Source organism: Synchiropus splendidus, chromosome 1, assembly GCF_027744825.2.
Source record: "Synchiropus splendidus isolate RoL2022-P1 chromosome 1, RoL_Sspl_1.0, whole genome shotgun sequence".
Lineage (NCBI taxonomy): Eukaryota > Metazoa > Chordata > Actinopteri > Syngnathiformes > Callionymidae > Synchiropus > Synchiropus splendidus.
Window position 1 is genome coordinate 28,978,506 of NC_071334.1, and position 15,565 is coordinate 28,994,070.

General features: G+C 40.5%; 1 protein-coding gene across 1 annotated transcript; it reads right to left on the bottom strand.

Annotated features, from left to right (window-relative positions):
• Nucleotides 1-579: 579 nt before the first annotated feature.
• On the bottom strand, nucleotides 580-1,667 carry LOC128748598 (urotensin-2 receptor). Its single transcript, XM_053847519.1, has one exon. It carries the CDS (start codon nucleotides 1,665-1,667, stop codon nucleotides 600-602), a length of 1,068 nt encoding a protein of 355 aa, XP_053703494.1. The 3' UTR covers nucleotides 580-599.
• Between the last annotated feature and the right edge of the window lie 13,898 nt (nucleotides 1,668-15,565).

The window sequence follows — 15,565 nt, forward strand, 5'->3', positions numbered from 1 at the left end:
ACAGCCTTCTGCCACTGACGTCACAACATGGCAGGTTGTTTTCCAGCAGCAGTCTTTTCAAACTCAGATTTTGCAGTGAAAACAAGTCTATTTCACGTATAACTGCACTGATGCATTCATTTCATCATATTGCATTGTTATATATACAAGAAGTCCATATCAATGTCAGCAGGTAAAATAGTGTTTGTAGTATGTTTGAAGGACTTTTGAAGTGAATCAACCCACTATAAACTACCTACATTCAATTGAAATATCAACCCATCCATACTGATTATTGATTTTATTATACTTTTTTTTTTTTAATGCTGCATTTTGATCATTATGTGTATATCTAACACAGGACCACGCGTGGCTTGAGATATCATAACTCTGAAGGAACAACATCAATCAAAACCAAAAAAATTAAAATTAAAATTAAATTAAAATACATTCACAATTTTAATTTTGTGCAACCAATGGATCTGCGATTATGTTGAACACGTAGTCCAAAACAATGCATTTACAGCAGCCTTTAGCTGTTTCCATACCATTTGATCGCAAAGTTAACTTGTGACTCACCCAGTTTGGTTTCACGAAATCTCCCCCTGGTGTTGACGTGGTCACCTCAGCGTCCCCATGACCAGCGTCTCAGAGGTCAACTCGAACTGGTTGCTGGAGGATGCAGACTTCCCCCAGGAGTAGAGACTGGGAGGCCGCTGCTTGAACGAGGACGTGTATCTGTAGAAGCTCCGGTGGCGGTTCTTCAGGTACTCCCTGTAGTTCTTGGTGAGAAGTGTGTAGAGGAAAGGGTTAATGCAGCTGTTGCTGTAGGTGAGACTGGCCACCAGGTAGTTGATGCAGGTGTGAGTCTGCGATGCCAGGCTCAGGGGTTTGGGGTGGTACAGGGGCAGCAGCTGCCAAATCCAGAAGGGCAGGAAACATGCCCAGAACACGAGGACGATGGTGAAAATCATGATCAGAACTTTTTGTTTGGGCGATTTTCTGCCGCTGATGACGGAGCTGTGTTGGGATTCTAAGTAAGTCCGGGCCAGCTTCACATACAGGTACCCGATGATGAGTCCAGGTGCCATGATGCTGGTGCCAAACAGGACCGTGACGTAGACTTTATAAGCCAGGGGCGCCCATGTGGGGGCGCACATCCTCTTCACACCCCCACCTGGAGCTTTCTGTGTAGTCTGCGCCACCATGACCATCATGGGGACGGTGAGGAAGAGGGACAGCAGCCAGACCCCCCACGCCAGACCTTTGCGGTAACTCTTGGACCTGCGCGCCGTGTCCAGCGGCTTGGTGACGGCCAGGTAGCGCTCCGCGCACATGACGGTGAGAGTGAAGATGCTGGCGTGCATGGTGAGCAGGTCCAGGCTCAGCAGGATGCGACAGCCCACGTCCCCGAAGTACCAGTCCTTGAGAAAGTAGGTAGCGACCACGAAGGGGATCGTGGAGAGGTAGAGCAGGTCCGCCAGCGCCAGGTTGATGATGGAGATGTACATGGAGGTCGCGAGGCGGATGGAGTGGCACATCACCACCAGCGTGTACACATTCCCGGACACTCCGATGACGTAGACCACGGACAGCAGCGTCCCGAATGTGGAAGTGATGACAAGTTCTTGATCTACAGCCCCGGACCCGCCGGGACTCGAGTTGGAGTTGACAGACTTGTTATTCATCACGCACCGAGCCCGCGCCTCTGGAGAAGTTTGGAAAGATGCGCGCCGCTGCAGGTTCCGTCTCTCTTTCCCTCCTCGGCGCTCTTCTGCTCCCTGCTCCTCCTGACGTCACCGACACGTCCACGCAGATAGTTTCTTCCCTCGATCCGCGTTTTAAAACGATTCAGCGAGTGAGATGAAGTTTATGAATGAAGCTTGCGCTTCAAGAACGTCGTCGCGCGTAAAGTGAAACGGATGACGTAAACACATGAAGCAGCATCACTGTAAACCAGTACCAAAAACACACACACAAAAAAACATTTTATTTTCGCAGGTATAACTGACGACAAAGCGACAAGTCTATTTCATCATCGATCTACTCGCTTATTCATCCGCCACCAAATGAGAAATTATCCCAGAGAGGAACAGTGTTTCTCACAGAGATCAATTTGGCGAACGTGTGATTCGTCATCACTTTATTTCTTAATTTATTTCAAGTCCAGGAGGCTGAAGCGATGACCAGCAGATAATTGATCGTTCACCCTCCAGTGGGCGGTGAAAGAAGAAGCTCTGACTCCGCACCCGATTCCTATTAACGCGCCCCCTGCTGCGATCTCCATTCAGCACTTTCCCATTGATCCCTGCGATGTTGTCTAACTGTCACTGCTGTAGTGGCGACAGTGGAGATCTGCACGCTGCAGTAATGTAAATACGTGTAGTGACCGTGTGTGTGACCGCGAGTGAGAGAAAAAGGGAGCATCATCACAGGAACTTGTCTGTGTTTTGTGCATTTGTACTCTTGCTTTCTAACCATTCACTGTGATGAGTTAGAAAACCATCTGAGCAAACCCACGCATCTGTGGTCCTCATTAAAGAAAGAAAAGAAGTTCATTCACACAAATGGATAAAATCATTTCTCAGACACACAGCTTTGCCACATTCAAAAGGACCATTTCCGTGCAAGCTACATAATGTTTCCCTTTCAAAAAAAAAAAAAAACTGGGGCCATTGCCGTTCCAAAAAGAACGAAAAGCAACCTGCCATTAAGCATGAAAACCTACTGTTCTGCTGAGACCAGAACATTGCTGTGAGTCCTCCCACGCCTTGCTGCCTTTGTGTCTTCAAAATAACCTTGAACAACGTGGACATGGTGACTCTCACTGAACTGCATGGCTTATGTGACAGCTGTCATGGTAGTGATGTAAGATGTCACTGGCAATGGCATGAAACATGAAATGAATACATACCGCAACTCTTGTTGATCTGTTGTTGATCCCTATATATATAAATACATATATCAATCTCTCTCTCTCTCTCTCTCTCTCTCTATATATATATATATATATATGTGTGTGTGTGTGTGTGTGTGTGTGTGTGTGTGTGTGTAGATGTTCAGTTCCAACGTGAGACAGTGCAGTTACTGAAAATTTATTCATGACTGTAATTTATATTTTGTCGTTTTTTTTTGTCAAAACTTGTGAGAGATTTTTGCCTTACTCACATTTTCTTTCTCTGGGAACCCTCTCAATGCACCAATTCCCGGTGCACCACAATGTGGTGTCCTAACCAAAACATCCACAATGCAGGACAGTAGGGAGTGGGCTGATTCAATGAAAATTGAAGCTTAGACAACCTCAGGATCGAAGCCAAACACGCGATTTCTACATCTTTATGCAGTACTGAGTTTGCTGATCAGTGGGACACGCCCACCCTGGTGTTTACTGTGCATCCAGGTTCAACTATGGTTTGATCGTTCAGCTGTCAAATATTAAAATGCATTGAAACATCTGTCTTATCACTGCATTTACTGTTTTACTAAGCATTGTTGTAGACCAGAGATGACCAATAGGTCACTCATCATAAAGTTTCTTGTGGGTTTGAAGTGAATTAGAAACCTCCCGATACTATTGGAAAAGAAATCAGGGATCACGGTACGAAATACGGATGAAATACATGCGTATATTCAATAATAATTATAATTATTGCCAAACAAAGAGGAAGTCAAGGCTCACAGTCAAGCAGACTAAACTGAGATACACGGCAAAATGGACATCAATACATAAATCTGGGATGCATTTTAATTTAAGACCTATAATCCAGGACTTACTGAGAATGACCTAGGAGGTCCTTTTGGTTTGTCAGGCTATAGGGATACGGATTGTGATCAGTGTCCTTCTCAAACAGCCCCCAGTACTGTTCTCTAGGAGCTGAGGCTGCAGGCGCTGCCAGATATGCTTGTGCCAGTGGTGCATGTGTGGAGTAAATCAAAGGCACCAGGCAAGACAGTTGCAAAGAGCCAGAGCTCCTGAACGAAAACCAGGTGTTAAATACAAAGTTCTTCAAAAACTGTGGTAGGAGAGACTAAGGGAAACTGTGAAGAAAATGAAACAGCGGATCAGAGGATTGTGAGTCATATTAATAATGCAAAAAGCTAAAAGACAAACAAAGAAAACCCCATTAAAAAAATAAATAAATAAATAAACGGTTTGGCAAATTTCATTAATCAGAATATGAGTGTTAGGACCACATAAAGAAGAAGAAAAAAAGGTTAGGAAATTCATCTTGTAATACATTTGTTTTGACAAAATGAATCTTGTAAAAACATTGGTCTTATATGATAAACTAAAGCCTTATGGCATTGCATGTGGATGGAAGCACAGTACACCAACAATGACCCTTAAGTAATTGCAAAGTACTTTATAAACACTGTGACATACAACAGTGGCTGTCCACAGCAGGTGAGAGCTGACCCTGGAACGGAAAATGGACATGTTGACTGTACATTGCCTTGGCTGGTGGGCTCAGACTCTGACGTGATGTCAGTGGTGCCAGGCAGACCATCTTAATCGCACTATGATTTTGAATCTATTACATGACTAAACAAGTTTATTACAAGATTAATGTTGTAACAAAACAAATTTACTACAAAATAACTCTTTTAACTTTCAAGATTAACCTTGTACTAAATTCTTTTTTTTTCTTCATCTGGCCCAAGTACTCCCTTCAATCAGTGTAAAAATATGCAGAAAAAACCCCCCAAAGTGTGCCCAAATCTAATTTTTTTTATTTAGCAAAAAGTTGCTTGTGTAGATCACATGGAAGAAAAGACACAAAGAAACTGACATCCAATGTTTGATGTTTGCTTGAAAAGCCTTTAATGGCTCACAACATTTGCTATTCGGGATGGTGGCTCATCACCTTAATCCACTGTAGGTTTGTGTCAACATAAAAACGTTGCTTAAGCAAAGTCTATTTGAAAATGGTGGGTGGATCACAATGGCATGACCGCAGTAGCTACCAAGCCAGGAAAGTGCAGGCACTTCCTTTTATGGTATCAACATTACCTGATAGCACTTGAACAAAACACAAATGATTCTCCAAATAGAAGTTTTAGGTGCCAAACATCACAATGAACCTTCAGCTCAATCTCAAACCGACTCAACTGTACGTTCCTAAAATAATGAGCAGTGTTTTCTGGCACACTATCTTGAAAATTATGTTAATTTCAGCTGTAAAGTCAATAATATATGCAGAGACAAGTGAATGCATTCATTACTGTTCATCAGTTGTGAGGTCCATTGGCTGGACTGTGATGTGTCTTATAAGGGAAACAGCAGTGCGACCCACATCACAATTATTTTAGCAGAATTTGTTCTGTGGATTTATTTAATTGTGTACGATAAATTCTGTCACTGCTAGAATATGACTGTGTATGCACATGGGGGTATTCCACGGACAATGTATGGCTACAGGAGGGGTCGACACCGACATAAATGTATTCACACTCCCTGAAATAGATAATACTTTCACACAAACACTTGCTGAGGGATGTATTTTTATTGACGATTGGATTAGATGCATTCCAACACTGTGTGCCACAAATATGATGCAAAGTGTCACAGTCTCAGGCAGATAAATACGATTTGTTTTCCCCTCACACGGTTCATTATGAAGGATCGGAACATAAAAGCTCACAAATCACAGTCTTTGGATTGAAGTGAGGGAAAAAAGGACGCAGCGTTTTGTGTGAACAGAATGGAAAGAGACAATAAAGAGGCGAGGAAATGATGAGACCACAGAGACCCGGCCAAGTGATGGATTCCAGCGCAAAGGAAGAGTATAAACAATGGGACATGACCAATGTGGAGTTTCTATGGGATTGCAGATTCAGCAGAGTGAATGCCAAGACTCTATTAAGTGCCTGAAACCGCCACCGTTTCTTAAAGTGTTGCTGTCACCCGTGTGACTTGCGATTAACCCCTGTTATTCGCTCCATGATTCTTTGAAAGTTGAATTAGTCTCATTACCAAGTGGGAATCTCAGAGGTAAGCGGAATGACAAACTGCTGGCTGCTTCATTGCGAACATGAACACAAACAACATCTGCTGTGTGACTTTGGAAACACCAAATGGTGCTCGGTACTGAATGAGATCTGTGCTGCCAGAGTGGTCAGACTCTACATGAGAAGGATATGTTTCTGCTTCAGCGGCCTCTGTGCTTAAACGTGATCTGAAAGAGTAGAAGTTTATATGCTGACGTCTATGTCAGGAACTCACAGAGGTCCAGCACTACTTTGCTTTTTCACGGTTTTACTATCAAATCCATGTCTCTCTTACTCAACAGCGATGTGAAGGTGCTTCGGTCGCCTCCACTCAGATGACTTGATCATTAGAATGAGTGCACATCCAACATTAATGTTGGGTCAAATATCTCTTAATAGCTTGATGTCCTCACAGGGCACTGTGAGCGCGACACAGCCTCCATTACAGCATGCCACATGAATTTTAGCAGAGTTTATAACAGATTCTGTCCTGGATGCCCATTAGATTTATTAACTTGTTCCCGGAATTACTTTAATGTTTCCCAGAGAATAATGTCCAGACAACTGTGAAAAGTTCCAATCGATTTTTCAAGTGCAGGTCACAGACTTGGAGATGAGGTTGAGCTCCAAAATGGCTTTTTTTTATGTCTGCTGTAAAATAGTTTTCAGTGCTCACCAAACTAGTCCTCTGTTATGAATAGCTGTCAGAAACGCAAGCCACAAGAAGCCATTGAAGATCATGCCGTTCTGAATGGTTGAGTTCACACCCCATAAAACAAATAATGCAGTTGAAGAGTGAGAGTCAGCAACCTCTGTGAGCAAACAGTCGGCCAAACCTGTGCTATTGTGAGACATTTGGAATCTAAAATAATCTGACCATTTGAATGAGTATCTTGGAGAGCCATTGCTCTCTGAAGACTTTTCAGTTGACCGGCTCACTGCAGAACTCGAAGACATTTTGGAAATACAATCTAATTGAAAATGAATGTAGTGGGGAGTTTGATCCCTATTTTCTTGTTAAAGTTAACAATCTAATTTTGTACCATAGTCTCTCATACTTGAGCAACACTGCAACCCGCAGCTCCAAGTGGACTGCAGTGCTTTTATGTAAAATAATAACCTGCAATGGACAGAAGAATCCTTACAAAGGAAATACATTTCATCAAGAAAATAAAAATAATATCACAACATCACCGCTGAAAAACCTGCTTTGGCCACAGGGGTGAGTCATGGGTTCTACTCCTGGTTTTCTTTAAAAACACAGAGGTCTTTACACTTTTCAGACAAACACTTTACAACACGATATCTTCAAGTTCTTGCATGATACATGTCTATATTTACTTGGAAAAACAAATGTAAGCATTTCAATAACATTTTCAGGAAATTATGAACATCAACGAGAGCTTAAAAGCAGATAAAATATCTGATTATAATACGTTATAAATGTTATATTATGTTAATGTTCGGCAATAAAGTTGGGTAAAAACCACAATATGTGTGTATGTGTACAACTGCGCCAGTGCTTACTGGTCTTAGTCAATGTTTACCTCGATGAAATGGAGTGTTGTGCCTGCTTGAAAGACGCCTCTGCTGCACCCACAGCCTTGGTAAATTTCAATGCTTCAGGGAAAAGTATTTCTCAGATGTTGATGGTCATATTGACTGAATAATCAATAGCTTCCCGCTCACAGTGACAGCACGCTGGTTCAAATGTCCCTTGTCCCCGCTGAGTTCAATATTCTTTACTTTGGTGTCATTCTGCTCGATCACAATCCGGCTCAACTCATTCCTCTGCTTCTGCTGCACAGTGTTTGTTTTGTTTTTTTGTTGTTGAAAGAACCGGGAGCTGAACTGTGTTATTTTTTGTATTCACCTTTGCCCTTGACAAAAGATAAAAAAACAAGTTCACCAGCCTAACCTGTTAGAAGGTTAGGTTGAAATAAATATATAACTTCAACCGCCTGAATCCTGATTTTCCCACTTCAGAGGGCGACTGAAAGTTGAAACTATGATGTAAAGTTGAGAGAAGGGTTTGTTATTCCTATCAGAGCGAACAACCGAAGCATCTCCTCCCACTGCCTTCTTAGAGGACCATCTTTCATACTCAGTGTGGGAACAGTGAGAGAGCCTCTAGCAGGAGGAGCAGCGGATTAACGTTGAACTGAAATAGAAATATAATCGTTCCACTTCGGGCTTTCTGTCCAAGATATTAATACATTTGGAAAAAAGAAAGTACCGGGAAGTTCTTTCAAAATGCTGCACAACTATTCATATTTCTTTATCATTTATATTGAGACCGAGAGAGAAGCTAATAAGATGTCTGACTCAGAGCAGGTCAGAGAGTTGCTTTATCTTGTGCTTCGCAAACCTCATTTATAATTTGTATGGAAAGAGTTCAGTGCTGCCCAGTTCCAGACATGGATTTGAAGAAATCAGTCGTAGGAGTTCCATTAGTCCATTGTCACCTCAAAAAAGAATCATGGACCAAAACGGCCGCTTCACAGCTTCAGCTGTGCTTATTTGCCAAATGACTTCAAAACAGTACCGAGGTGAACACACACCACAGACACCCTCTAAAGGGCACACATGAAACAATGCACTGACATGGACACAGTCTGGATTTGGAGCCACAACAAGCCTTTCCTTGTTCTTATTCAGCCCTGAGGTCAGAGGAGGTTTGTCATCTGGCAACTTCTATCAGAGGTCACCACAGCGAGTCACCCTCCTCCAGGTGGAACGTCATCTTCCTTTGCCTCTGTCCACTAGTCTGAAACTATCTTGTGGCAAATGGAGTACAGCTGGTGTGTGTTGTCATGTTTTTTGTTGATCTTTGAACACTTTTTAAAATAACTATATCTCTATTATAGTATATAGTATAGCTATAGTAACTATATATCTATCTGTAACTATTGAAATATTCCCATTATGAAATGCATAGCATACCAAAATATTAAAAAAAATAAAACACTTCATTTACATCATGTTTGTGTTTTTCATTCTTGCTATAGTTTGACTTATCTTGCAAATAACATTTTTTTTTGTCCTCTGGATCATATAAATGAATAATTGATTATTTATTTACTGATTGATTCTGCCACGTTTACTAATGTTTATTTCCTATTTGTGGGTCTCATTTTAAAAGCATCAATAGTATGGTCTTGAAGAGATAAATGAATTATTAATCGATGCAAATAACACCGATTATTCATGTAACACCATTTTCTGTAGAGTAATTCCAGGAGCACCACATGATACAATGTCATGTTGTCAAGACAAACCATGATGAGGGAGACTGAATTGGAAAATGTCATAAAAAAGAAATACAATCTAAACTTAAAATGGACAGAATATAGTCATACTCCTGTCAAATATTAAAATGTGATCAATCCTGATTAATTCATTGTAAACCTTGGATTATTTTTTTTTACATTGAGCCCCACATCTCCTGTCTGCTCTTTTTTTTCTGTCCTGTTTTGTTCCTTTTGTTTCATTCCTTCAGTGGTCGTGGCGGGTCGCACTCTGCAGTGATCCACGGTCGACTCCTAATGAATAGTTGCACGACTGAATGCCAAAGCCACGTACAGCAGTTTTTTTTCCCCTCTGTATTTTTGTTTCTTGTATGATAGTGTTTTTTTTCCACCTGTTGATTGTGTGTAAGAGTCTAGCCAGCATGCACACATTTTTTTTTCCAGAGCAGCTCCCGTACATTTTGTGTTCGGGATCATTTGCCTGCTGTAGTTTGAACTTTAAAGACTTCATTCCCTCCATCCTGGATCATTGCAGAATTTGTTTGGGATATGTGTTATGTCACTGAATTTAGTTATTTATTTTTAAGGCTTAGGTGTCTCTGCTTCCGCTCCTGGTTCCCTCCTTCCGTGCGGCCGTGACAGTTTATCTTCTAAATGAGACATGTATGTGTTTGAAACCCCTCAGACTATTCTTACTCCCGACTAAAGTGCTCTCTTCGTGGGGTATCAGCGTGCCCTCTCACTTACAGGTGCACCTGTGGCAACACGACAGCAGACATCAATCTCCTACATGACACTGACTCGTGACTGTCATTCTAAAAGGTGACTTGTTATTCAGTTAAGAAATTAAGCAAAATAGTCTTTTTCTTTTTTTCCCCTCCATTAAGCACCGGATAAAATGCATTTTCACATGGTAATGATGTTCCCATCTGAGACGTGTCACTCTGTTCTGGCACACTTTGTTATGGCTCATTTAAAATTGTGAGTCCTTTTTAAGATTTTAATTAAAACATGAATGGCATGTTTTAATGACCACACTGTCCTCTCATGTGTATTACTATCAGGAATCATGATGTTCTACGGAAGGGAAACTAAAATAGAGTTTAGTTCACTGATGGTTAGGGTTATTTTTTTGTCTGATGCATATTAAATGTTTCGAAGACACGTTTAAATTTGACCTGAGACACCACAAATGCATTGGCAGGAGCCGGTTTGAGTCACGTGCCTGATGCCCGAATTCATACTTACATCTGCACAGAACACAACAAAAATCAAAGAGAAGCAGAATATCGACAGTTTAACTGAGAACTGCTTTCTTCTCTGTTCAGTGACTGCTTCCATTTTGCAAGTCAAGGCAAACAGAAGCAGGTTTAGGACTGCGTTGCCGGGTGGCAACTGCTGAAGGTCAGAGTGAAGTTGATGCGCTGAGATGAATCATTTTGGACATGCAGAGCAATAAGGTTGTGCATGTGGTACCTGATTTCAGGAAAGTATGATATTAAAAAGCATTCACAAGAACCTTCTATAGAGAGTTGAAGATCCCATGGGTTTAGTTGCATGCATCACCAACACTTTCCACCTTAAAAAGTGGCAGCGCTGACTCCTCGGCTTAGTGAGAGAGCCATCAAACCTTGTTTGTTTAAAAGGGCATATCCAGGTCGAAGGATAAATTGAGGTGGTTTAAAGCCTGTTGGAAAAAGGGGCCATCAAAGCATGACCTCTGGCCTCTCAGTGATAATGTGCCACCCTGCTGGAATACAGAATATATATTCATCAAAAAAGCCGTTGAAGCGTGGAGGAGAAAGTTTTGTTTAATTTACACCTCAAAGTTAAATATTTACCGCACTGTTTAACTGTTATGAAACCAGCAGTTTCTGCAGCAACACTCACCTTTATTTTTATCATTGATTGAAAAAAAATCACTCATGTAATGGGACACATTGAAGTTAGGAGAGTTGGATTTTATAGCTTACTTGCCCTTGAAGTCATCTTTACTGTCATGGCTTCTGTCCTCCCCTCCACAGCTTTTACAGCATTGAACCAGTTATATCACATCTAATCTTTGGGTAGAAGCCAATGCAATGTTTGAAAATATAATAATGAACACATCAATATAATATTTTCATGTAGGGAAATATTTTGTAAACATGACGGATTAAAAATGACAGTGGTTGGTGTATATTTTTGAGACATGAGTTTTCATGTGAGAATAAGGGCAAAATAATGACAAACCAACTGTAAATTTAAGAGCTCAATGTATTTGACAAGAGTTCTGACTGAACCAAATGTATTCTGTCAGGTTGTCCTCTGCTGCTTACTGATATAGCTTGCATTAATTTAAAAACCAAATAAAAAAGTCTTTGCTATGGAAATCTATAGGAACTTTCTTTCTGCTTTGAGGCTTTTCTTTCCTCCTCAGATACCAAAAAACAGCAAGAAATAAAATAAATATATTACAAAAAAATGACCTCCCTAAAACAAACAAACAAACATAACAGTTGGCAATAACATAAAGAGAAAAAAGCACCGTCCAGAAGATCATTTCCACCCAATTTTCACCCATTGACATTACCTTTCATTTCAGTCTCATTTGTGAATAGTTATTGTTCTACAATGAGATCAATAGTTGCTGCATGCCTGGGATAGAGTTTCACTGAAGTGGTTGAATTGCTGTCAGAACTTAAAAATATGAAAATAGATTCTGAAAATAAATAAATTGAAAAACAGTTCTTTATTCAGCCTCTTGTTTGTGGCCTCTAGGCATCAGGTTGGCTGCTACTGTTAACTGTTCCAAAGGATGTCAGGAACATATTTTGGGTGTTGCAATGCTGTTTCTCAATTCTGCATTCATTTCATGTTTTAAACTAAGCCAGAGCCAGTCACTTTATGAACTTGGGATAAACCACACAGCACAGAGCTGGCACTGTCACATTTGTTTGAGCCATATGCTGTTGAGATTCCAGTCATGTGTTGTCTTAAAGCAGACGCTTGTGATGGCAGATTCTCTTTTATAATGAAACAGAAAGAGAATGAAAGCTCACTTCAGTGAAATATTGATTCTTTCAAGGTACATGTTCACATGTCAAGATGTACAATGTAGCTTGCATTTGACAATCCATGTATTATGGCTGCACTTTTCACCCAAGATGTATTCTATATTGAAAAAAATAAAACCTGATGTAATTCAGTAGTTCAGGTACGAGACCTGAAGTAAAAAACAATTGTCAACATTGATAGTTTTTCGTACCCTTCAAATCAAATTCTACAGTGTTAGAGGAGATTAAAATTAACATTCATTTACATATGTTTGTGTCTCAATAGATTTATATATTTATGTAACAAACGAAAAGGTCATGAATTGAATCTGTCTGGCAGCGTTTCAGTCGATTGATGGCCAAAGAATCTCACAGAAAAAGGGGAAATCACAATTTTCCATACATGCATCCATACATCCATTTAAACAACAAAATATTGCTTATTTTACATCAATTTGACAATAAATCACAATGGTGGCTATATTCAAGTTTTTACATCACCTTATTTAAACTAAAGCTCTTTTAATGTCTTGAAAATATTTGGATAAGAATTTTAAGTGCATTCAGAGTAGTGGAAACCCTGGCCATTGTGTAGTGAAAAACATCCCTGAACCAAAGCAGACAGATGCTTTTGTTTGCTTTGGTTCAGGGATTCCTCCATGTTTGTTGTTGTTGTTATCATCCGAGCTGCGACGTGTCTTGTGCACACGTGTGATGTAGTGTGATGCAACTAGTGGTAGGACTCTAAGTCCTACCACTAGTTGATATATAAAGTACACAATAGTCATAAAGAATAACCGTCTGTAGATAAACAACCAACAAATCATTGTTACCTTTCTCTGCTGTTACTGTAACAGGCAGCTACAGTATAGATTCCGGCGGATACCCATGATGATTGTTGCATTTATTGGTTGGTAAGTGTCAATGTAACTGAAGAGCGAGGGGGTCATTGTGTCTGGTACTTTAATGAGAGTTTACGGTGCAAAGTCTAAGTCAATGAGTGTTTAGCCTGGTTACTGCTTGCTTGCAGAATATTTTTAAGTCATGTTCATACATGTTCAACACAGAATAATTTCAGGAGCATCGCCTTCTTCAGCTGGACAAATCCCTCACACTGCACTTTGTCCATTCCTCACTCATGAAGAGCTTGGCACAGGGGCAGGCAAACCGGTCCTCAAAGATTTTTGTTCCAACCGATCATGCACAGGCAGTTTAAGCAATGAGGTTTCAGATGAAATAAGCAACACCAGACAGTCAACAAAGACAGTGTTCACTTGATGGGCCCTTTGTGGAACAGCACTTAGATATGAAATCCCGGATTCCTTTGATAAAATGCCGCAGTTCTCCTTGATCTGTCACAGGGTTAATCCCAATTCTCCTGCCAGGTTCTAGTTGAGCCTTAGTTTGGAAGAAAGCAGTTGGAGCGTGTCTCCATTGATTCCCCTGACCATCTTCACTGACCTCTGTGTCAGGCAGCACCGTGCATAAAACACTTGACACAGACTTGGCAGCTAGCAGGAATCAAATAAAGACAGTCGGACAGTTTGTCGGGCGTGATGATGCCTCTCATTAGGAAGAGTGGGAGGTGACAGATTTGCACTATCGACTCTTGTTGGAACCGCACATCTGGAATTAGCAGGAGGATCAAGACGTAGCTAAGTGAAAGCGGCCACAGCAGGCTCAATAAGGTCCCCTTAGAGATGAAAGATTGACAGACCTGTAGCGCGTGCAGTGGGGTAGTGGCTGAAATGTTCTGTCAAGTCGCTGGCTTCTCATGTCGTATTCACCTTCATCTCTCATTCAGCCAGTCCAGTAAATTCATCGCCAAATATTCAGCACTTACAAAAGCATATGCTGATGAGCTCCCTGGACACTTCAATTTAAAGTTTGACAACTGCCCAGAAAGCAATTAAGAAGTGAAGGCTTTTCACTCCTCACGCTGGATAACAAAATCTAGTGGAGAAATTCGAAGGCACACGGGTAAAATTGACGAGAAAAATAAAGCAACATGTAAACAGGGTTGCAGTCACCGGGCTGCAATTATAACAGAAGAGGGTTCTGGAGAAACTGCGAGAGAAAGAGGAGATTTTTGTGGCTTTTCTGGCTGAATATTAGTTTTGTTAAGGTTGCTGAAAAACATCCCAATTATCAATAATGATCACCGAAATACAGGCACAACATCATCTTTTGCTTCGAATGACTGATGAAACACTTTTTCAAGGTAAAAAAATAATAATGATAACAAAAAACAGACACTTTTAGACTGTGTACACTGCAATAATGGCATTCATGATTGTTCTCGCCAAAAATGATAAGTGATGATGTAGCTTTTTAAGTCATCAATTGTTTTATTAATTTGCAAGGAAACTTGAAAATGGCCCAAATCCTTTGTACCTGCACACAACCTCTTTTGACTGTCTGGATTCTTCATTTCTATCTACTGCTCAACCAAACTTTAAATTTTCCCCAAGTTGTTTTGATGATCTATAGAGTTGTCAGTAAACCATTGTGTGTTTTTAAGGAATCTATCCTCTCAGGTGTGGGCGACATCGAAGCAAATATTTTTTTTAAAATAGTCATAGAAAGTAACCAGAGATGACAATATACATAACAATGTCAAACTTATACTTGCAAAGGGAACTCTAGAAACATCTATCAATCATCAGGTCTGAAATCAGCACTGCATGTTTCAGAATGACTGAAAGGGGAAAACTTCACCATTAACTGAATAGGTGACAAAAAAAAACACTGTGCTTTTTAGTTACGGGAGATAAATCTGTCTCTAGTCTGCAGCTGACTTGAGTTCCGCCAGCAATTGAATTCAGTGTCCTTTTCTTCATTCTTCTGTTAATAAAATGGCGAAAACCATGATGTTCATCTCCACCTCCATGATGCATTATGCGCCACCTGTCTGTTCAGATGTTTCCACTTGGTTTAAATACGTTGATCACATAAGAGTTCATCTTTAAAAAGACATATTTTTTCTGATGGCCTGGCATGGAGCGGGAAACCTGTAGAACAATAAAGACAGAGGCACAGCTTTTTTTCATTTTTTTTCTTTTATTTTTTGTCCCTGTCTATCTTTCTAACATCATGTTTCAGCAGCGTGGAATATCTTCTTTTCTCAGAAATTCTCAGAATAACAGTCTCTATTGTCGGAAGAATCAAAACGGACAGGGAGTTATCGTCTCCTGTAATTGATGTGCAAATGTGCTATTCCCTTGATTGAATTTCTTTGAAAATAAGCACTGCTATTGCACGTCATTGGGGACGGCTTTTGAACAGGCATTACCTGCTGTACCACTCTCTCACAGT

Bases quoted from the DNA above. Each gene is read 5' to 3' on its own strand.
- LOC128748598 (XM_053847519.1), bottom strand. From the start codon at position 1,667: ATGAATAACAAGTCTGTCAACTCCAACTCGAGTCCCGGCGGGTCCGGG.